Consider the following 25,401-nt stretch of genomic DNA (forward strand, 5'->3'; position numbering starts at 1 on the left):
CGCTAATTCCCCACCTCATTGTAATCGAACAAGATTCCAGTAAGCAAAGTTGTCATTCAAGACAAGTTCCACATCAATCGAATGGTGAATTTTGAATCGAGATGATAAGACATGATCTCATTGTAATTGAAAAGCGATCAAATCAGTGTAAGGAGAAAGGAAACGAGTGAAATTCACAAATTGTTTTATAAAGTAAGAGCATTTGAAAGTGATATGTGAGTGAAAATTGAGAGAATGAAAAATGAGAGGAATGAGACCAATTTTTATAGAAATCAAAGTTTTCGCTGGCCCCATCTACAATTGATCGCTGAACAAATGACCCAACTAAGGCTTATTTATTTATTTTAAGGCTATGACCCAAAGTTGGGCCGTCTTCAGCCAGCCATTGGGCGGGATTGGGTCACCGACAATCATCTATCCAGTTTTAGGGCCGAGGCCGAAAATTCTTGAAGATGGGCCCAAACCATTGCACTCGGCCCATTGAAAAGAGAGATGTGTTAGTGCTTGGGCCAGGAAATTGGGCCTATGGGCCTACCACGGCCCAAATCCAAGACGGGGTCGTTCCAATCCTAGTCTCATTAAGTGATGCCCAGGCCTAGGCCAAGGTCAATAGGTGCCTTCTAATCCATTTTCGTGCCTTCTATTTTATTTTATTTTTATACGTTTTGGGTTTTCTTTTTTCTTGTATTGCTTTTAATCTCGATATTTGCAAACACAGATAGACACATGCAACTTGAAACGATTTTTTTTTATCACAAAGTCAAAGTTGGGATGAGGTCGGATGGGCGCCCAAAGCGCTCTATCCCAGTTCAAATTCGATCTAGGCAAATCGAGTCAAGGTGCAAGCGGTTTCCATCAATTTGACGTCACAACTTTTAAGCAATTTCCATTATTAAAGAATTTTACTCAGAATTTTTTCTTTTTCATAGACGCGATTTTCTTTTTCAGAGAAAAAGGATTTTTGAAATATGGGAAAGATGGTGGCGCCGCCTCCATGTCAGACGGCTGCCGTGCGTCACAAGATCCCAAGCAAAATCCGGTTCATCATCCACTTAAAGGACTAGACTTTCTTTCGTTCTTTTTTCCTGTTATTATTTCATTCTTTTGTCGATAAGTTGCTTTTTATTTTATGAAAATTAGGAAGATAATTAAGTTGCTTTTTAAATAGTGCGATGCAATGCGGTGTGCATTATCTAGTGTCCAGAGCTAGATGTCCCCTGTAGGCAAGAGGAGGGGGGCGGTAACTTTGAATAGAACTGTGCAGTCTAGCTGTACCTAGATATCAGAATAAATTCACCAAAAGTCTGTCTTTAATTACTCCATCCGCTTTCAATGATGGCTTCGATTCAATGCCCGAGGACTAGCAATCGTATTTAGTCGATTATTTGTGTCATTTTCATAATGTTATCTAAATATTTCAAAATTACCACGAAATCTTACTCATTGAAAATGGATAAGAACACTATCAATTTGCAATAGTTTTGAATTGGTCTTATCATGACTGATGACGTGTTTAGATTTTTCAAGATATACTCATATCATGGCGAATTATTGCCCTATCGAAGATTGCCAGGTAAGCACTTGACTCTAGAATTGCAAACTAATGCAGAAGTGCTCCGTATCATACACTGTTCCCATAAGATGTGAATGGATGTTTAGAAGCTGATCTTAGGGTTGAAACCTGGCCATGTATGAGAAGGGAAAAAAGAGATGCATAACCCAATATCGAACCCTAATAAACCTCGAAGGCCAACAACTGCAATTCTTATCTATCTTTGAGCATACCATGTGAATATTCCTTAAGGTCATCATTATTTCTCTCAAAATGCCACATATTACATATTATATACTTTCTAAGATGAATTGCTCCGTTATGTTTCTCGAGTTGCGGAATTCACGGTGTTATCTTCATTATTAGAGATAGCCTAAAAACAATTATAGGTAGACTTTATTGATAGACAGAGCTTTTCTGCAACGAAAAGTGACATTCTCGAATTACTATGTACTAGATTAGGATTTTGGGAGGTGAAATATGTTCTCTCTTTTCCTCCTTTTTGTTTCTGTTTTACTGTAAATTTACTGCATTTGTATGTTTATGGTATTTATTTATCATAAATTTTTTATACTCTTGATTCTACTTTCTCTTTTCAAATGATAAAAATAAATCTAGCTAGTTATTTTTTTTTTATCAAAAAGATATTTCCATTCATTATCAAATTGATACATGAAAGGGAATATCAAAAGTCATAGTAACAAAACAAATCCATAAATCTCCAAAATAAACAAAAAGCCAGAAACCAAGGCGTTTCATCATAACATGTTTGGTAGAGATCATTACAAATCCGTCCTTCAATAACAAATCTATAACTCAATCCAAGTGAAATGATCGACAACCAATCATCAAATCACACAGCACTATGAGCGATAAGCACACGTCGAGATCTCTATCTGTAATTACGATTTTGCCTTTCGATGATGTGCGCCTAGATTCGGCATCCCCAATACCATCACCATACGCAAACAATATAAACATGTTGAAAAAAATCTTAAATCCGATACCTGTAAGAGCAAGCTTTGTAGCTAATGCAAAGTGCCAAAACTTTCGGTGAAAAAACATTGAATGAGCACATAACTGATGTGAACACCATTGAAACTGGAGGCAGAATACTTATTCATTAGAACTCCAAAATCTATAATTATATCGGAGAGAAAAATTCCCAAATATAAGATTAGGAGAGCAAAGCTCCCAGATCTAAAACTAGATCGGGAGAATTAGGAAAGAAACAAAAGAAAATAAAAGGAAAAGGAACTGGGAGGGGAGGGGAGGGGAGGAGGAGGGAGAGATCTAGGTCAAATTCCTTTCCTCCCTCCAAAAGTAGAAGAGACCAAAAAAGGTTGAGAGAGAGAGATGGTTTTCCTTTAGGGGAAATCTAGCTAACTAGTTCAAAACATCAACTTTATTTAAAAAATATTTGCCCAATCAAGAGAGGGACGTGTTATCTCTTTTGGTAAATGCATGGAAAGAGATTAATGTTTCGAATCACAAATTAGTTTAGGAAAGAAATTTTAATGATCGAAAGATGGGAGATAATTTGAGAACTCGTGTGTTTCATAAAATGCCACAAACTCAAATAGTTCATACTCATATAAAAGGAAATGCATAGCTTTGTAACATTTAGGCTACGGTCCCTGTATTTTCTACCAAGAGAGAGATTTGCAATAATTAAATCTGAAAAAAAGGAAAGATATTAATGGGATTAATCGACAAGTATCTCCACTGTACAATTTTATCCATTTTGCTATGTCATACTAACATAACATAACTTAACAAAAGTTAAGGGTACTTAATGGAATTTTTTTTACCAAAGGTTGAGGTGGAAATCCTCCTTGAGTTTGCTTTCTGTATCTAGTAGAAATACATCATATGCCAAATGTCGCACGCTCAATTCTCAACTATTTCATTCCATATACTTGAATTGACTAGGATATATCTGGATTCTGTTATGTTATACCTAGATATCTAAAAAAATTTCATTGCATAGGTTCGTAAAGCGTGCTCCTTCTTTATACTCTTTCTCTCTCTCTCTCCGGGCCTCCCGGTTCAATGCACATCAATACCACTCTTCCTACTATAACAACACATATTATAATTTTCAAACATATTTCCTACATTGTGGTAAGATCTATCAGTCCGTCACATCGTCTGTAAATGAATCCATGTAATGTCTTTTCCGACTAATGATAAAAGAAAATAATGCAGATGAGCGGTTGTCCACCCCGTCAAAACCAGCACCCGTGCGCGAGTATGCATGATCCATCTCTTTCACCTCCCACTTCTTTCATCTTCTTTCAGCAACTTCAACGCAGTGCCACTACGGTACCTGTTGGTTGTTTCCCTGTCCATATGTACGTGACAAAAGCATGCTCTGCTTTGGAAAAAGGCAAAACAAAAGACAAGGCATTGACATTTGAAACCTCACAGTCATATATGATGACTAAATATAAAGCGTCACAAAAGGTCTAGGGACAAGAATCGATAAAGGCTCATCCTCATAATGAATTGTTCAACTTCTATAATTCCCAGAATAGCACATGGATCTTCGTGAACTTTTAAATTACCACAATACCTCCACGCGAGCGCGGGCGCGCACGAAGATACCAGCTGATAAAAGGAATGAAAATAGAGAAGCAACGAGCTTTTGCGAAATATGAGCCCCACCCTCACCATACCAATTCCATGCGATACTAATGGCTTTCTTTTGATTCGTAGAATGAAAATAGAACAACATTTCCTTGGGAATAAGAATCAACCTATAATTAAGCTATCAATCTCATAAGTCCCCTAATCAAAAAGTAGAATAGTTTGCTGGTAGTAGACATCTATTCTTTTCAGCGAAACAGGCAGAAACCTGTCGTGTGTGTGTGTGTGTGTGTGTGTGAGAGAGAGAGAGAGAGAGAGAGAGAGGATATGTCACCATCTGTGAACCTTGAAGAACACAGGTGGGTGGCTTTCAAACCACCTAGTCCCCATGTGCGATCAGAGTGAATGTAAGAATAATAGTGAAGTGAGATCTCCTATTATTCATGGAACACAGTGTGTATTATCAGACAATGGTGAACGTTCTGTGAATTCCATGCGATCTCCATATTTATTACCACCGTCTCATTTAATCAACGGCATATTGTAATAGCCTCAAAAGTAAGCTTAATTGGGTGAGAACATTGCAGGAAAGAATCAATTCCAGTAACAATAAAAGGCAACTTTCTTATAATCATCCTCAGGGACAAGAGGACCACCGAGAGTGAAATTAGTTGGGCTTTCTACAAGGCTCAGACAGTACCTTTCATGAAAAGATGAATTAGTGGTATCAAAGCAAACACATCTGACAAGTGTCGCCGGAGAGAGCTGAACATAACCGCCTGGCTCAGCATCTAAGTTGCTGCTAATTTTCAAATATTCTCAGTACACACAGCTTCAAAACAGGCGAGGACAAAATGTCTACTTTCTGCAGGTGACTAGCTGACGCAAATCAAACTTGAGAAAACGAAGCATATAAAAACAATTATAGTTACACATAATCTGCAAATTCGGTTATTTCACTTAGTTAATCAACCTAATGCATTATAGGTTTTGTTCAATTTAATGCATCAAGGTTTGTTCTTCAAGTATATGCTAGCTTGGAAGTGTTAATCCTATGGTCAGATCTACTCAAATCTGTCAAACAAAGTTGGTGGACTAGCTTCAAATATAATGTTCGAGCATTTTTCGTTTGCAGACGTTCAAGCACGAATGTCACTTAGTTAAGGTCAATCCTGTACCTGAGTGTTGACTGGTCTTCCTCTAAGCTGATATCTCCATTTCCTTTTAATATTTAAGTAGTCTTTATCATCTTCTTTGCCTTGGCACTTTACCTACTCAATATAAAAGAGTTTCGGTTTAACTATCACTCCTGCACCAAAGAAGACATCAGTGTGTGTGTGGGTGGGTGGGGGGGGTTGGGTGGAGAAGGGGTGGTCTTAGAATACCAAACACAAGAGTGTTAAAAATATGGTCTATAGGAGTCGCAAGACATTTTGAAAAACATCCAATTACATGAGCAGATAATGAGATTGGTACGGCATGTACACACCAGAGATAGAGGAGGAGATCGATGTATTACCTAATTAATTATCGGGATTACTATTACAGGAGAAAATAGATAGCGCTCAATCACCAAAGCACAAGTACAGATCTCGAAATTAATCGCACAGTACAGGCCCTTCACCGAGCCTTGAGACCAAAAGTTAGAATTTCAATGGACCCTCCAATCCCGAACAGATGACAACCGTTCTTGCCTCAAAACCCTACACCAGAAAGCCCCCAGAAGAAAAAGGAAGGCATGATTCAACCCCCAAAAAAAAAAAAAAAAATCTAAAATAAAAGACTCTACAGACAAGGGGACAAATTCATACTGGACACACCTGATTATTTCCTCAGACAGGAAATTGCAGTACAGAACTACAGTAACCCAAATTAGTTCAGATGATCGCCAGATATCTTATTCGGAAACTTCTTGTACCTTTCGAAGAAGGACGCCAGCATGACCGGAGACAAAAATCTGGAATTAGGGTTTTCTCGAGCTCCCAGCAACAGGTGAAGCTGCCACATGATCTGATCTTTCCTTTAAGAGACCAGAAAAGTTGAGATCACGCTGGCAGCTTCATCTGATAGTGGTGCGCGATGAGGACGCGACATGGCGCTCGGTCGGATGCGCGACATGGCGCTCGGTCGGATGCGCCGGCCTGCGACGATGACGGTTCTTCTTCTTCGTTATTAGAGGTCACAAAGAGAAGTGAGAAGATAAAGGGCTATAAATATAGAGGAAAAATGAGGAGATTCCATTTTCTTTTTCTTTTTTTTTTGGAAAGTGAGGTTTTGATGAAGCGTTATCATGAATTTGAATTCTTTTTTTTTTTCCCCTTTTTATGAATAGAATAGTGGGGGAGAGCGAAAAGCTCAGGGTATAAATTAAATAAGAACAGAGAAATAGGAAAAAAGAAACAATGAAGGGGTGGTCCCAAAAAATTGGTGCAAATTGAATATTGTCACGCCAAAAGCAATATCACCATGCATGTTCGCAGAAAGGTCAGCCTAGAGGGCGAGTTAGCGGAGACTGCGAGTTTTTCTATATCTACTGTCGCTGTTAACTGTAAGTGAATTAATTAACTCTCTCTCTCTCTCTCTCTCTCTCTCTCTCTCTCTCTCACACACACACACACACACACACACACACACACACACACACAAAAGAAAAGCATGGACACAGTGACTGTGTGGGCTAAGCTTAAAAGGAAAAGGGAAGAGCGACATGAGAGGGGACCAAATTTTTGCATGTTATGAAAGGAGTAAAAATTAGGTTTCTGCAAGAAACAGAGAGGGAAAATAATTCAAAAAAAAAAAAGGAAAGAAGAAGAAAAGGTTGAGAGCATCTTAGATGGAGAATATTACGTGAACCTGTTTCCTTTTCTTGGTTTTGTATATGAATCAGACCATTCTTGTTTGTTCATTATCTGCATTCAGAAGAATTGGCGTGTGCATAGTCTCTTGATGTATATGCCGACATTCTTCTTCTAGTTTCCTTAAGAAAAGGGTCACCACCTAATATTGGCGGTTCTTCTTTTTCTCCTTTTTTGACAAAGCTGATGAAAGCAAATTGCTTGTTGCTATCATCAAAATTAAGCTGAACTGCATTAACTATAGGTATTATTAGCTGATAATAGTGCTTAAAGAAGAGACCATGCTGACATATTACTTAGAAGATAAACCAGAGATTAATTCCTGTAAAATCTCGAGTTTATGTGCACATGCACATCGAGATCTTTTAGAGATATTTTTACTTGTAAGCTATTTAAGAAGATCTAAGTCCATCCAGTAAAGTATAAACCATGGTCTAATTTAGTTTTCTTGGGCACATCAACCTCGAGGATGGAGTTATCCAAATAAAACGACCTACTTATCATATAAGAATTGTATCGACAATTACATGTGTCCATTGAAAAAAAAAAAGAGAGAGAGAAGGAAGAATATATATCTTTTGCTTAAAAATACCAAATGGAAGAAAAAATAAGTACACTCAATGACCTACGTTGCTCTTCCTGAATGGTGAATGCATATAGCTCACTTAGTTTCGAATTGCTTGGTATAGTTGTTGTCCTTCAATGCAAACACCACTTTATATTACTAAGAGAAATGAAAGGCTTTTAAAACATGCTGTATATGTGGCAAAAGATACTATTTAAAGTATTAATTAAGCCCAAATAACTGTAGTAAAGGTTCTATTTAATTCACGGTGTTCTATAAGTTTGAGTTAAAAACGGAGGAGGAGGAGAAATGGTGGTTGTAGGCTCTATTCGAGAGAAAAGTTACTTTCGAAAATATAAAAGCTACCTAACTCTCAATATAAAGAGGTGGTTTTACGTAAAGTAGTCATTTAACATTAGAGAAAGAAACCTTTAAGCACAAAACCTTTCTCAATTAAAGTTCATCTTGACACTAACAAACTCTACTTTTTTGTGCGATGATAATCTTTTTCATTTGATCAAACATCTCTACTGTTGTCGCGATCACGACAAAACACACTGCATAGTACTAACATTAAACTGTTAATGAGTTAGAGCAAATGGCTAATCGACACTAAAGCAGATCCAAGCCTCTATATATATGTTAATGCTCTTACAAGGGGCGTTGTTGGTGTTAATGATACTTTGCAAATTATTATTTTCTTCTCATAATTAGATATTCCCAACCTTTCAAGATTTGTAGCCGGATGGGATAATTTTCTACTACGAAGAAACTCTCTTCCTCTCTCTCTTCTGAAATTCAATTTCTTGGTATATATTCTCGTGCAGTGACGGAGCCAGAATTCTAATGAGGAGGGCAAAATTTTCAGATTACTTGACTTAAAGTTTAAAATTTGTAGCCGGATGAATCTTTTTTGAGGCACCAAAAGTTAATTATTGCATTAGTGTTCACTTGAAAAGAAACTAAACTCTATGATTCATCACAAGACATGAGTTCTTACTTATGGTTTTATAGATGATCGTGTTAAGAAACAGACATTTTCTATCTAATCATCAACCACCGAAAAGGAAATAATAGAATTATTTATTGACTTATATATGAAAAGGGAAAAAAAATCTCGGAAATAGTAAAAGAAAGGTAAAAGGATGCCTTCAAGAGGCCCGGGGTGAACCCTGTCCTCCTGAACTTTGAAGGGTTATGCGTACAGTTTAACCTAAGAAAAATTTAAATAATTTCTTTCTTTTTTTGGGCATATTATGATGAGCTTAGAGGAATCAGGGGGCTAGAAGCCCTTGCTTTAAAGAATCCTCATTTAAAAAGATGTCCTTGGCTATCCAGCCATGATAGAGCAGATCGCGCAAAATCTATAGTGGGACAATGACTTATGATCCTTTCACATGGCTTTGAGATTTATAAGGAAACGCATGATAGAAGAGGTCTCAACAAGCATGCCAAAAGCTAAGGAGCTATTAGTAGGGGTGTCAATGGTCGTTTTAGTTCGAGGATTGCAAAAGCCCCGAGTGTTTGTTCTTGACCCAACCCCGAATACAAACTGTTCTTATTCAGCACGAAAATTTTGGGCAAGTTCAGTTCAATCTAAATCTCATTTTGAATTCCGTGTCACAAGTTGATTATATTGATTTTGAACTGTTTGGTGGTATTTTATGGAGAAAATTATGAAAATAACGAAAAGACGATTTTTAATGCGTTAATGAACTTTAGAAGTTTGGGCTCTTTGCTTAAACAAACGATAAGAGAGAAGAATATGGCTGCAAAATCGAAGAAGAGAGGGAGAATCATCGAACTACAACTCAAGAGGTCGTCAACAATGGCGATGTGGCCTTTTTTATTTTATTTGTTTACTTTTTGAAGGTACAATCCCAGAGCGAAGAAGCTAGAGGGTGTTTTTCCGAGTGAGGCTTTACCGTGTTGTAGATGTTAACAATTAGAGTCCGCTTATCTAATCGATCGATTGAAGGTTCCATTCAGCCACATAGATATTCACTTCCCCACTCGACTATATATATATATATATATATATATATCATTTTTATATGATTATAAGGTATGATAATGTTTGAAATCCAAAATATTGATAATCTATCTCTAAACTTAGGCTCTTTTTGTTTTGTGAAAAATAAAAAATTTAGGAAACATTTTCCCAAAAATGACTATATTGCTTTGATTATTAATCAAGAAAAATATTTTTATTATCAACATTAATCTATGCCTAAATATTTTCATAGACAATGAAAATATTTTTATTCATTTATTTTTGTAATCAATACAGGCAATCATTTTTAGAAAAAACATTTTTCAATTTATAAATTTTTCGCGAAACAACCGCACTCTTAAATATGATTAATCCTTGTGTGCGTCAAATGTGAGTTTTGGAAATATCTATCCAACCGTTTAAATAGTGTCAAAGAAATCAAAGAAATCAAAGAACTTATAACTGTGAACACAATTCTATTATATAAGAATTGTGACACAAAGAATATGCAAATATATGTCCTAAAACAATACGCGCATAAAGTAATACGTTATGGGTATAAATTGAATTTTCTTTTCATTGTAGCTTGGGTTTTAAAGTTCTTTCTAAGGTAAAGTCTTCATTTAGAAAACTTAATGGGATCAAATTAGAATAAGCTTAACATATTAATAAGCAATCCAAGAATAAATAGCATCTTCATAAGATAGCATCGTCGCTGTTTGGACAAGACATGAACACAATCAATCTAGGGTTCTTTGTTTCAACCTTATCGTATTTTTATACAAAAATTTATCTTGACGATTGAACGTAGCCTCTTAAGTCTAAAATGATGTGGTTCGTTTCTTGCCATGGTTAATTGAAGTGATAGAACTCGTGTGAACCAATCAAAGTAGTGGTTTTTTTTTTTTTTTTTTTTTTTTTTTTTTTTTTTTTTTGACTAGGTAGCTGTTAAAAGGGAAATTGCACATTCCTCAGCACTAATTACAAAAAGGATAAAAGACAAATCAAGAATTTAAAAAAAAAAAAAATAAAATAGAAGAGAGGCCATAGCACCTTTGCTTTGAGCCTGCAAAACCTAGGGTGGTCCTTATTAGATCCAGCATGAGCTGTCACGACAGAGGAAACATTTACAAATTCTCTCTCTCCCGTAGATTCATAATATGGTCACAGAAGAGGTAACAACTAACAACAAAAGGGCTCTCTCTCTCTCTCTCTCTCTCTCTCTCTCTCTCTCTCTCTCTCTCTTCTGTGTTGGACTGAAGCGGTAGCAGTTCGTATAGACGCCTGCTGTGCTATCTGCTGCTACTGCGAGAATTTATGTAACAGGGACCGCATGAGTTGCATTGAGAGTTACATGGCGACAAGATCTCGTTGGAAAGGAAAATTTTCATAAATAAAATTCTGTAAATAAGGAAATCTGCTTGACGAAGACTTTACCAAATCATTTACACGCATTGCTTTCGATTTTGTGAAATTAGGAATGCTATACACCATTGAGGTGGAAACGGGATTCAATATTTAGTCGAGATAGCGAATGGATTACATAATTATGTGAAGTTATTGCTCTATAAATATTTGTATTTTTAAACTTATTATGCCGTACCTTTCGTACTCTAATTGTGGGTATTTCAAAAATAAAATAAAATAATATATAATATATATGAACAACATACATTGAAGAAGTAATTATGCACTATGTCATTTCTTGAAATCTCGCTTCCGATTCAAAATCATGGTATAACTAATCATGGAAAGGAAGAAAGAAATTTAAAAAAAAAATGTATTTTTGTTCAAGAATGAAATTTTATGGAACATTTTGTATCCACTCCAACCTTTGGAAGGACACGGATCTAATGAAATAATATGAATTGAGACGATATTTTGTAAATATATAATTATCTTGAATATATTAACTATTTCTTAATTTTCTGATTGCCTGTAAGGGACAAAAGAAACATCTGTTCTATTATGTTGATCTTGTTCTTATATCAAATAACAACATCTTCAGAGAGCTATTTTTCTGTTTTTTGGAGGGAACCCATGTAACTTGGGCTAGTGAGCATGAACCGGAAAATCATCAACAAATTTTTCGTAAGAAAGTTTTGCGGTGAATCAGGAGATCAAGAAATTGATGAATATGACCTGGAAAATGAAGTTGAAAACTCAAAGCAGCGGTAAGTAAGAAATAAGACAGACGAACAGATGTGTATAATCCTCAAGCATCTCACTAAAGTGATGAAATAAGTAAAGTTCTACCAAAGTCACCAAACTAAAACCATTGACAGACCTAATCCTAAAATCCTACAATGCCTGAAATTAAGAAGACCATAGAAGTTGCAACTAATATTCCTAATCCGAAAAAGTGAGGGATCACTTCGGTTGCACCATTCTTAGAACTCTTGGGTGCTCCACTTGAGTTGCTTGCTGCAGCTCCTGCACAGACGAAAAAATTTGCAAGAACCCAGTCAACAATCGAATAAGATCTGTAAAATACTAAATTAAAAGACGTGATTTGCCCTCGAAATGACTTATATTACACAGGAAAAGAAGTCGAAAACTCACCATGAGATGGTGTTGGAGATGGTGGTGCTGCTGGTGAACTTTTTGGAGCTCCTCCTATAACCAGAGAAAAAAAAAATTACTTTGGCCAGAAGTTTTTGCTCGTGTTTGTGATCACTTACTTTGTCTGCAATGAGATCGAAAGATATGTATATGCAATTTTACATATAAGCCGATTATATCGAGTATTCAAATTCCATATTTCTAGTCATCATTCAATCACGTATGATCAATCAAAGGCCTGATTCAAAACGAAAACAGCTTAACAGCAATAGACCACACGAGCCTTCGTATACCAGATGGATTCGAGCGCCACCATTGATCTTATAATCACTTGACTTCGTTAAACAGTAAAAAGACCGAGGCCACGTACCAATCACTCGCACTTGCATGGAACATGAATACATAAACCGATTAGATCCGAACACGAAACCACAAAAGAAAGGAGAAATCACTGACCTGTCTTGCACTGCGAGACGTCGGCAGTGGCACCGCATGCCTTGGCGAGCGCCAGCCCATCGTCCTGGCTGATGTTGAAGCTCCTGAGGATGTCCGCGTCGTTGAAGAGCTGGCAGAGGCACTTGGCCTCAGTCGCGATGACCTCCTTCAGTGGGACGCAGCAAACAGCCGGCGGCGATTTCGGCGTCGGCGAAAGGTATGGCGTGCACGGCATCAGCTTCGCGATGCAGGGCAGCGACGTATCATCGTCCCCGCCCGGAGGAGACGGGCTCGGGTTTCCCGAGAAGGAAATCCAGACGCACGAGGAGAGCAAGATGAGGAGAAGGACGACGGGATTGGAGGCCATCATCGATGGCGTAAATTAGGGTTCCGGAGAGAGAGCTAAGAAAGGTGGCGTGGATTGATGATAATTTTTCAAATGATGGAAGTTGTTGTAGAGTGAGAAAGCTTCAATATATAGAGAGATTAGTGAGTCAATGCGATAGGTTGTGAGGGAGTTTGTTGCTATTAACTTGCACGATTATCTCTAATTTTCTCAGAGGTTATCAATAATTTATATTTTTTTAAAAAAGACATAGCACAGTTCTTACTTCTTTGTGGATAAAGATTGCATTAGATGATATTTTTCTCGAGACATAGGATTAATTTTTGAATAGTTTCATTCATGAGCAAAAGCCAAGATAATTTCAATGGAGATGTCTCTCCTCTTCTTCTTCTTTTTCCCTCGATTTTCAAATGATTCGAAATTTAAGATCGACTTCCAATTCATATATTTCATCTTTGGCTCATCGTTTTTGCTAGCGATATTAATTTAGAGATTTTTATGATTTTCTACAATATTTTACTTTCCTACGTTAGAAGCAATTATGATGTTATCATTGATTATCTGTATCTCTCAAGATTGTATGTATATCTCTTTTGATTGTGCATATCTTTATTTTTACTTTAATAACCAATATATATATACGCCCACATTGAGATTTTGAATCAAGAGGAGTTATATCAAGATCGGATGTTGACGTTCACTTGCAAAACCGTACTTTTTGGTTAGTTGACATGAATATATCTAGTTTAACGAGACACGTGCATATCATCAACAAGATCACCTCCTCCTTCGACGACTATGAATCCGGCGAGACCAAGAGATTATAAGTTTGAATAACTTCTCAAAGGAGTACAAGGGCACGAAGGATTGCAATATATGACGACAAAACACAAATATATTTATATATATATCATCCAAGTTCCTAACTTCTATATAGGAAAACCACAAAAACGTCGAAGCCAAATTGACTTCAATTCTTTAGACAGGAGAAAGCTCAATGATAAATAGCTGCTAGATCGCTGAGCTGAGCTGAAATTGTGTTGTCTTCCAAATCTATTTGCTAGAGATAAAATAGACAGATAAACTGCTTTCAATCCCTTGCCACGCAATCAAGTGAAATATCACACAAGAATCATTTGATGCAAGACAGATGTGCTTGATTTGTAGATTATTGTTCTACACATACCTATTAAATTATCTCTTAAACTGATAGATAGAAGAAGATCACATGTATATAAAGAGTGCATAAACATCCCCTCTCATGTGTACAGACCGGATTAACAACGGCATGTGAAATTTGACGAATGGGGGGACCACACATGCAAAGTAGATTAAGGCAAAACCTGGCTCTAATACTTTCCAACCAGAATCTTAAGCTGATAAATAGAGAGATACCAAATGTATATCCAAAGCATATAAACTCCATACACTAGTGATGTGAGATACTTTAAAAAATTGACAATGAGAAACAATATGTAGCGAATTTCATGTAAAAGAATTAAATAAAATTCATATTACTAGGATAGGTTAAAGAAAAATATAGTAGTTTCTTGGCTCGAGATATTGGCGCAGCTCAACCAAACCCTAGAATCAAGCTCTTGTCAATTGATGTCATGATGAGGTTGAACCACAACAACACCTCAAAACCCACTAAATGCCATAGAAATCACCAATCATTCAGAAAATGTCGAAGGAACCATAAAAGTGAGGAAAAAACTAAGTCAAGACAGTGAAAAACAATGCTGCGCAGTAAATTTTACCTAAAAGAATTTAATAAACTTCATATTACAAGGATAAATACATTATATATATATATATATATACACGACAATTTCATGGCAAAGGGTATTGGCGCAGCTCAACCAAACCCTAAAATCAAAGACTCGTTAATTCGTTAATTGATGTCATGGTGAGGTTGAACTACAACAATACCCCGAATCCAACTAAATGCCATAGCTATTGCGGGTCACTTAGAAAATGTCGAGGGAACTAAGAAGTGAGAAGATAAACTAAATCAAGACAATGAGGAATAGTGTGCGATAAATTTCACATAAAAAATTAAATGAATTTCATATTACAAGATAAATAAATAAATAAAAACTATGATAGTCTCATGGCATGGGATTTCGGTGCGGCTCAACCAAACTCTAGAATCAAATCCTCTTCAATTGATGTCACCTGTGAGGTTGAACCGCGACAACAACCAAACCCAACTAAATGCCATAGATATCATGGATCATTCAGAAAATGTTGAGGGAACAAAGAAGTGAGAGGAAAACTAAATCAAGACAAGAAGGAACAATGTGCAGTATATTTCACCTAAAAGAATTAAATAAACTTCCTATTGCAAGAATAAATATATAAAAACTACAGCAGTTTCATGGCATGATATATTGGCGCGACTCAACCAAACTCTGGAATCAAACCCTCGTCAATTGATGTCATGGTAAGGTTGAACTGCGACAACACCTCAAATCTAACTAAATGCCATAAAAGTAGTACATCATTCCAAAAATGGCAAAGGAACAAAAAAGTGAAAAGAAAAAAAAAAAAAAAACTAAATCACTACATAGAGGAACAATTGTGTGCTAAATTCCACGTTTAAGAATTAAATAGACTTCATATTACAAGAATAAATAAACAAAGCTACGACAGTTTTGTGGCACAAGATATTGGCACAGATCAACCAAATCTTAGAATCAAAATCTCGTTAATTCATGCCATGGTGAGGTTGAACTATGACAACACCTTGCACCCACCATAGCTACTCTCAATCATTCCAAAAATGGCGAAAGAACAAAAATGTGAGAAAAGAAAAGCTAAATCAAGACGATGAGAAACAATGTGTAGTGAATTTCACATTTAAGAATTAATCAGACTTCATATTACATGGATAAACAAAGATACAACATTTTCATCGCACGGGATGTTGGCATAGCTCAACCAGGCCTTGGAACCAAACCTTGTCAATTGATACCACTATGAAGTTGAACCACCACAACACCTCACACCCAACTAAATGCCTTAAAAATAGTAGATCATTCCAAAAATGGCAAAGGAACAAAAAAGTGAAAAAAAAAAAAAAACTGAACTAAGATTGTGAGGAACAATGTGTACTGAATTTCCCCTAAAAGAATTAAATAAACTTGATATTACGTGCATAAATTTAAAAAAAAAAAAACACTATAGCAGTTTCATGGCATGAGATATTAGCGTGGCTCAACCAGACCCTGGAATCGAACCCTTCGTCAATTGATGTCATGGTGAGGTTAAACCGCCACAACGCCCCGCACCCAACAAAATGCCATAGCTACTGTCAATCGTTCAAAAAAATAGTGAAAGAACAAAAAAGTGAGAAAAGAAAAGCTAAATCAAGACGACAAGAAACAATGTGTAGTAAATTTCACTTTTAAGAATTAAATAGACTTCATATTACAAGGATAAATAAATAAAATAAAATTATGGTAGTTTCGTGGCATGAGATATTGGTGCAGCTCAACCAAACCTCGAAATCGAACCTTCATTAATTGATATCATGGTGAGGTTGAACCAAGATAACACCTTGTGCCCAACTAAACGCCATAAAAATAGTAAATCATTCATAAAATGGAAAAGGAATAAAATAGTGAGAGAAAAAACTAAATCTAGACATTGTGGAACAATGTGCGCTACATTTCCCCCAAAAAGAATTAAATAAACTTCAAATCACAAGTATAGCTTTTTTTTTTAAAAAAAATTAAAAACACTATAGCAGTTTCATGGCGCAAGATATTGGCACAACTCAACCTAGCTCTAAAATGAAACCCTTTGTCAATTGATGTCACGGTGAGGTTGAACCGCAACAACGTCCCTCACCCGACTAAATGCCATAGCTATCGTCAATCGTTCAAAATAAAGGCAAAAGAACAAAAAAGTAAAAAAAGAAAAGCTAAATCAAGACAATGAGAAACAATATATAGTAAATTTCACATTAAAGAATTAAATAGACTTCATATTACAAGGATAAATAAATAAACAAAACTATGGTAGTTTCGTGGCATGGGATATTGGTGCGGCTCAACCATGCCCTAGAATCAAACCTTCGTCGATTAATGTCACAGTGAGGTTGAACGCAACAACACCTCACACCCAACTAAACGCCATAAAAATAGTAGATTATTCATAAAATGGCAAAGGAACAAAATTATGATGAAAAAAAAATCAAGACATTGAGGAATAATGTGTGCAACATTTCCCCCAAAAACAATTAAATAAACTTCATATTACCAAGTATAGATTTAATAAATAAATAAATAAATAATACTACAATAATTTCGTGGCATGGGATATTGGCGTGGCTCAACCAAACCTTGGAATCAAACCCTTCATCAACTGATGGTGAGGTTGAACCACAACAACACCCCGCACCCAACAAAATTCCGTCGATCGTTGAAAAAAATGGCGAAAGAACAAAAAAGTGAGAAACGAAAAGCAAAATCAAGACAACGAGAGACAATGTGTAGTAAATTTCACGTTTAAGAATTAAATAGACTTCATATTACAAAAATAAATAAACAAAACTACGGCAGTTTCATGGCACGGGATATTAGTGCGGCTCAACCAAACCCTCGAATCAAACCTTCGTCAATTGATACCATGGTGAGTTGGAACCACAATAACACCTCGCACCCAACTAAACACCCTAAAAATATTAGATTATTCATAAAATGGCAAAGGAACAAAATAGTGCAAAAAAAAAAAAAAAAACTAAATCGAGACATTGAGGAAAAATGTGTGCTACATTTCTCCCATGTTAAAGAATTAAATAGACTTCAAAAAGAATTAAATAAACTTCAAATTACAAGTATAGATTTAAAAAAAAAAAAACACTACAGCAGTTTTATGGCACAGGATATTGGTATGACTCAACCATAGCCCTAGAATCAAGACCTCTGCCAATTAATGTCACGGTGAGGTTGAACCACAACAACGACCCTCACCCCACTAAATGCCATAGCTACCATCAATTGTTCGAAATAAAGGCAAAAGAACTAAAAAGCGAAAAAAGAAAAGCTAAATCAAGATGATGAGAAACGGTGTGTAGTAAACTTCATGTTAAAGAATTAAATAGACTTCATATTACAAAGATAAATAAATAAATAAACAAAACTACGGCAGTTTCGTGACATAGGATATTGGTGCGGCTTAACCAAACCCTAGAATCAAACCTTCATTAATTTATGTCATGGTGAGGTGGAACACGACAACACCTCAAACCCAACTAAACGCCATAAAAATAGTAGGCCATTCAAAATATGGCAAAGGAACAAAATAGTGAAAAAAAAAAAAGCAAAATCATGATAGTGAGGAATAATGTGCACTAAATTTCCCTTAAAAAGAATTAAATAAACTTCATATTACAAGTATAAACGCCCCGCACCCAACTAAATGCCATAGCTAATGTCGATCGTTCAAAAAATGGCAAAAGAACAAAAAAAGTGAGAAAAGAAAAACTAAATCAAGAAAAAAAAAAAAACACTAAAGCAGTTTCATGGCATGGGATATTGACGCGGCTCAACCAAACCCTGAAATCAAACCCTTCGTTAATTGATGTCGTGGTGAGGTTGAACCGAGACAACACAATCATTAAAAAAATGGCAAAAGAACGCACCAACTAAATGCCATAGCTACCATCGATCATTCAAAAAAATAGGGGCAAAAGAACAGAAAAATGAGAAAAGAAAAGCTAAATCAAGACAGTGAGAAACAATGTATAGTGTATAGTAAATTTCACATTTAAAAATTATATAAACTTAATATTACAAGTAAAAATAAGTAAATAAACAAAACTATGGCAGTTTCATGGCACGAGGTATTGACACGGCTCAACCAAACCTTGAAATCAAACCTTCATCAATTGATGTCACAGTGAGGTTGAACCGCGACAACACCTCACACCCAACTAAATGTCATAAAAATAGTAGATCATTCAAAAAATGGAAAAAAAAAGAAAAAAAAAAAAAATCAAGATATTGAAGAAAAAACTAAGAAAAGAAAAGCTAAATCAAGATTATGAGAAATAATGTGTAGTAAATTTCATGTTTAAAAATTAAATGGATTTCATAGTACAAGGATAAATAAATAAATAAACAAAACTACAATAGTTTCGTGGCACGGGATATTGGCACGGCTCAATCAAACCTTGATTCAAACCTTAGTATTGATGTCATGGTGAGGTTGAACCGCGAAAACACCTCGCACCCAATTAAATGCCACGAAAATAGTAGACCATTCAAAAATGGCAAAGGAACAAAATAGTGAAAAGAAAAAAAAAATCAAGACAATGAGGAACAATGTGTGCTAAATTTCCCCTAAAAGAATTAATAAACTTCACATTACAAGTATAGATTTGGAAAGGAAAAAAAAAAAAAACCACCGCAATTTCAGGACACGGGATATTGGCGCGACTCAACCAAACCTTGAAGTCAAACCCTTCATTAATTGATGTCACGGTGAGGTTGAACCGCGACAACACCCCGCACTCAACTAAATGCCATAGCCACCATCGATCATTCAAAAAAAAAATGGCGAAAGAACATAAAAGTAAGAAAAGAAAGCTAAATCAAGACGGTGAGAAATAATGTGTAGTAAATTTTATGTTTAAAAATTACATAGACTTAATATTACAAGGAAAGATAAGTAAATAAACAAAATTACGGCAGTTCCAAGGCACAAGTTATTGACCCAGCTCAACCAAACCTTGAAATCATACCTTCATCAATTGATGTCATGGTGAGCTTGAACTGTGACAACACCTCACGTCCAACTAAATGCCATAAAAATAGTAGATCATTCAAAAAATGACGAAGGAACAAAATAGTGAAAATAAAAATAAATCAATCAAGACATTGAAGAACATTGTGCACTAAACTTTCCCTAGAAAGAATTAAATGAGCTTCATATTACAATTATAATTTTTTTCTAAAAAAAAAAAATGATGCGGTAGTTTTGTGGTGCGGGATATTGTTGCGGCTCAACCAAACCCCGGAATCAAACCCTTTGTCAATTGATGTCGTGGTGAGGTTGAACCGCAACAACACCCCACACCCAACTAAACGGCATAGCTGCTGTCGATCGTTCAAAAAAAAATGGCAAAGAAGAAAAATGTGAGAAAAGGAAAGCTAAATCAAAGCTCAAGAGGTGCCATGGAATGAAGAAGTGGTGATCGGCAGATTATATAGAGAGCTCTTGTCGAGGCTGGTTTGACTTTTGGTAAAATACATTTCGTTACGTACTAGGTGACGCGGAGCAGAAAAGAAATTCGATTTCCGCTAGGGAAGGAGCAAATGCCGGCCAAATGGAGTTTTGCATAGCGATGAGAATCTTGGGATCGCCGGCCGGTTCCTCAAGCCTTTCGTGCACAGCCATTTTCGTTTTGGACAAAGCTTCGCATGTCCGTATCCATGTCTACTTCTTCGAAGACGACTTCAATCTCGGAATCAGCTTCGAACCCTTGTCCAACCTCGTTCGATAACTCTTAGGAATGTCTAAGCTTTAGCTATGATTCTTGCCTCGTGAAATTTGAGGTTCTTCTCGATTTACCCGCCTTTTGCATCTGGCCGAGGGCAAAGAAAAGTCAACGTGTTTTGGAATAGATGGTCGAAGTTGGTTCGGTCATGCCCGCCGTGGTCGAAGTTGAATATGTCATGCCCATTTCGGGGCGGTCGAAGTTGACTCAGGGTGAACGTCATCACTCGAGATTTTTTTAGCTAGTATTCTGATGTGCTGTTATGTATGCGGTCACGCCAAATTTTGAGGACCGATGAATATTTAAAAATGAAACAATTCAATTTGTCAACAATCACTAGAATTCTCGGACCGTGTGATGACATCAGATTTGGAGATAAAGTATGCCGTCGACCACAAAAGTGCAAGGTAAATCTAGATGATTTTGGTCGGAATTACGGAACTTCGGAGAGGAGAAAAATCAAAGAAGAGCACGAGGGTCAAAGGGGTGCCAAGAATTGAAGGCTGTAGTTCGGGTTAGGACTGGAAAAGAGCACGACCTCAAAGATTGGGCCTAGGTTTCTATTCGAGCTCAGCCCAACCCACAGGCCAAGCAAGAGGGCCCAAAAACATCATGGGCCGATCGAACCATTATATCGGGCTAATTTGGTCACCGGTATCCAACTTAATCGATAATAAGGCTCAGTTTGGTTCGCAAAAAATAAGTGATGTGAAAAATATTTTTTAAATACGATCACTCGTATCACTCATACAAATAAATGAACATATTTTATTTTCACCATACATGAAAATGTTTAGACATAAATGATTATTTATAATGAAAATATTTTTCAATAATTATTCCGAGCGATATAAAAGATCATTTTCAGGAAAATATATTCCAAGTCATTCGTTTTCGCAAAATAAACGAAGATATAATGAGTAATTTGCACCAAGGTAAGGCTAAAGTAGTGACTGACCCAAAATTTAAGGTCATTCATTTGTGTCTTATGTGTTGATGTTGATCAACTTGATTCAGCAAAACAAGAAGGGAAGAAAAAAGAAGGGGGGAAATAGAAATTTTTCTTATGCAGTGATTTTCAGCCTATCGATGCTATTGAAAAGAACGAGTAAGAGAAGCAAAAGATGAAAGGGAGGATTGAGCTGTCCCCTGGTGCAGAAGCAAACAATTCTACACGCTCCCTCTCCGGCAACACCAAAGCGAACGGCTTCGTTCTTTCTCTTAAATGTTGCCGCCTTGAGTTCTCAGTGCAGTCCCTAGCCTTTGTCCTTGGCAAAATCCTTGAATTCTCCTATCATTTTAACCGTCAATTGTTGTCTCCATTAGACAAACTTTAACCCATCCTCGTTCGTATAATCATTCCCCACGCTCGCTCAACATCTCACAGCTCCTACCCCTTCAAACGCCTCTTTCCCTAAACACATTGTCTTGTGCAAGGGGGGGCCCAAACAGTTCCTCCACCGCAATGGCTAGGCTTGCGCAGAACAACACGAACCGGAGCCTCGAGTCGCTGCTGGACATGGACAAGTCCGCGGCCATGGCCAAGGACGCCGTGCCACCCCTGAGGAAGATGATCCCTGGCCATGGGCTCGAGTTCAGCGGCCTCTCCTACAGTATCATCAAGAAGCAGAAGAAGGACGGCGTGTCGGTCAAGAAAGAGGCGTACCTCCTCAACGACATCTCGGGCCAGGCGATGAGGAGCGAGGTCATGGCGATCATGGGGCCCAGCGGGGCAGGGAAGTCCACGTTCCTCGACGCGTTGGCGGGGCGGATTGCGCAGGGGAGCCTCCAAGGTTCAGTCAGGATTGATGGGAAGCCGGTGAGTCGCACGATAAGGGTTGATCACTTTCATTACTAGTAATGCTATATGCTTTGATTAGGCACATATAACGCTTTGTGTTAACTGATGTTGATCTGTTGACAGATTACTACCAGCTACATGAAGATGATCTCATCCTATGTTATGCAAGATGATCAGCTCTTTCCGACGTTGACCGTCTTCGAGACGTTCATGTTCGCTGCTGAGGTCAGGCTTCCTCCTTCGATCTCCAGGGCCGAAAAGCGGAAGCGCGTCCATGATCTCCTCGAGCAGCTTGGCCTCCAGGTACAGATCCTATGCGCACTTCACGCACCTGATGTTGTTCGCAATCCGATTAAGACAGAATATAACTTATCGAGACAAAAATAATGATTTGGTTCGGTTCGGATTTGTTTGAATAGACAGGAGGTTTGGAGTGAAAGAAGAAATCTAGAATCAGAATATTGAAGAAGACAAAAAGTAGCATTGCATATCTGTAAGATAATCTAAACAGTCATGAGGGCATACTATACTACAAATGCCTACAAGTTGGAATAACAGAATCAACATATATAGCAAAACCGAGTTTCATGATCAACTTCATACTCAGTCGAAATTTTTGCGCTACTGACATTATCCTCGACCTTTTGTCTTCGCAGAGCACGACTCATACACGTATCGGTGATGAGGGTAGAAGAGGAGTGTCGGGAGGGGAGCGGCGAAGGGTTTCCATAGGAATCGACATCATCCATAAGCCGTCGCTGCTGTTTCTCGACGAGCCCACCTCCGGTTTGGACTCCACGAGCGCCTACAGCGTCGTTGAGAAGGTGAAGGACATAGCTCGAGGCGGTAGCATCGTGCTCATGACCATCCACCAGCCTTCCTATAGGATTCAGTTGCTCCTGGACCGCATCACAGTCCTGGCAAGGTAACGACATCGGTCTTGTGACGTTGCAGTTTCAAATTACTTGTGGCGTATGACTAATTTGTTACGAGCATGTGTAATGTGATTCCAGGGGAAGGTTGATATATATGGGGAGTCCTCTGGCGTTGCCTACTCACCTTTCCGGATTCGGAAGGCCAATTCCCGAGGGCGAGAACAGCCTCGAGTACCTCCTAGATGTGATCAAGGAGTATGACGAGTCGACCATCGGCCTCGATCCGCTCGTGCTGTACCAAAGAGATGGCATCAAACCTACCCAAGAAGCTAGGACCCCAGTTAGAAAGACACCGAAAGGGCCGAAAACTCCGAAGACTCCTCGTGGACACACCCCTAGTTCGAAGCTCAATCTCCGCTCTCAGACCTACACTCCTAGAGGGCAGAAGACTCCTCGATCTGACTCTGAACAGTTCGACTACTTAGAAGACGAAGACGACGACGACAACGACGAATTCGACAACTCGCTGGAGCGCAAAGCGATACAGACACCAATGCACTCGCAGAGCGGTGTGCACCCAAGATTGGCGTCCCATTTTTACAAAGACTTCTCTGTCTGGCTCTACAATGGCGTCAAGGGGACGCCACAGCGCCCACCATCCTGGACTCCGGCCAGGACTCCTGGGCGGACGCCTGGAGGTAAGACGCCGATGTACGGCTCCCAAAGTCAAATCTCGAGCCAGTGCCCCACTCCTCAGCACAGCCATCCTCGGCCCAAGACCCCGCTGGCATTCGGCCCCGACCCGGACCCATCTTACGTTACTTCCTATGAGGAGTTTGAGATGGAAGTCCTCGATGAGCCCGACCACAGTCCGAAATTCGCAAATCCATGGCTGCGTGAGGTCGTGGTCCTGAGCTGGCGCACCGCGCTCAATGTGGTTCGCACGCCGGAGCTCTTCCTCTCACGCGAGATCGTCCTTGCGGTCATGGCGCTGATCCTGTCCTCCCTCTTCAAGAGCCTTCACTACCGCAATACCAAAACCATCAACCGCCTCCTCAATTTCTACATCTTCACCGTCTGCCTGGTTTTCTTCTCCTCTAATGACGCCGTCCCGACCTTCATCCAAGAGCGCTTCATCTTCATCCGAGAGACGTCCCACAACGCATACCGAGCTTCGTCCTATGTCATCTCGTCTCTCATCGTATACCTCCCCTTCTTCGCGGTCCAGGGCCTCACATTCGCGATTATCACCAAGTACATCCTCCGCCTCCAGAGCAGCCTCCTCTACTTCTGGATGATCCTGTTCGCCTCCCTGATCACTACCAACGCCTACGTGATGCTCGTGAGCGCCCTCGTCCCAAGCTACATCACGGGATACGCTGTCGTCATAGCAACCACAGCTCTCTTCTTCCTCACTTGCGGCTTCTTCTTGAAGAGATCACAGATACCAGTATATTGGAGGTGGCTCCATTACATCTCTGCCATAAAGTATCCATTTGAGGCACTGCTAACAAATGAATTCAAAGGGGGCCACTGCTACAATGGCACTCTATCAGATCTCTCGCCGGGTCCTCTAGGAAATTTCACGCCTAGCTTGCTGCATATTAACAGCGGTAATTTCGGCCCAACTTGCGTCGTGATGGGACAGGACGTTCTGGTCACAATGGACATCGACATGACGAATATCTGGTATGACATCGTCATTCTGCTGGCGTGGGGAGTTCTTTACAGGCTCTTCTTCTACGTGGTCCTGAGATTCTACTCCAAGAACGAGAGGAAGTGAAGTTTTTTATTTCGGTAATGCTCCTTGTGTTCTAAGCCATGCTATTCCTTCAATATACTTTGAAATATAGGCATTCAGATACTGGCACTGCCCAAAAGTGTAGAATGGTAAAAACAGAACTGATTCTATATGTCGTTCACAATAAGCTTTTGCCATAAATGAAACCAAGCTACATTTCTCTTATAGAAATATTACTCTCATGCAATACGTGCCATCATTGCATGTTCGGAATGAAAGAACAGGTGAGCGTGCGGGGAGATTTGAACCTGGAGAGGAATTCCCCGATCACGTTCAAACAGGTGACAGGCACAGCTGGTTATAGCTAAGTCGGTCTAAATATCATAGCACCTCATGCAACATGAAGAAAAGTTTGTCAACGTCATAAAGAGAAAACAGCAAGTCCTTAAAAAAATTCATCTCAATTCTCATCTGGACCTCAGAATCACTGGGATGTAAAACGAGGCCTCTCCTTGGGGAAGACAAAGATAAAGGGAGAAATGGGAGTGCAGAACATAAAAATAAGAAATGCAGCCGTAGA

The 25,401-nt window shown here is 38.3% G+C and overlaps 1 protein-coding gene and 1 long non-coding RNA gene across 2 annotated transcripts; one reads left to right on the top strand and one right to left on the bottom strand.

Annotated features, from left to right (window-relative positions):
* Positions 1-3,605: 3,605 nt before the first annotated feature.
* On the bottom strand, positions 3,606-6,307 carry LOC108954924. Its single transcript, XR_001980959.2, has 2 exons — positions 5,661-6,307; positions 3,606-5,412 (listed from the first exon to the last, which is right to left on the bottom strand). It is a non-coding gene; the product is annotated as an uncharacterized LOC108954924 (long non-coding RNA).
* Positions 6,308-21,869: 15,562 nt separating this feature from the next.
* On the top strand, positions 21,870-25,080 carry LOC104456351 (ABC transporter G family member STR). The gene is made up of 4 exons (XM_018860164.2): positions 21,870-22,241; positions 22,350-22,508; positions 22,862-23,130; positions 23,219-25,080. Exons 1-4 carry the CDS (start codon positions 21,870-21,872, stop codon positions 24,861-24,863), a joined length of 2,445 nt encoding a protein of 814 aa, XP_018715709.2. The 3' UTR covers positions 24,864-25,080.
* Positions 25,081-25,401: the final 321 nt, after the last annotated feature.

Source organism: Eucalyptus grandis, chromosome 8 (assembly GCF_016545825.1).
Source record: "Eucalyptus grandis isolate ANBG69807.140 chromosome 8, ASM1654582v1, whole genome shotgun sequence".
Classification (NCBI taxonomy): domain Eukaryota; kingdom Viridiplantae; phylum Streptophyta; class Magnoliopsida; order Myrtales; family Myrtaceae; genus Eucalyptus; species Eucalyptus grandis.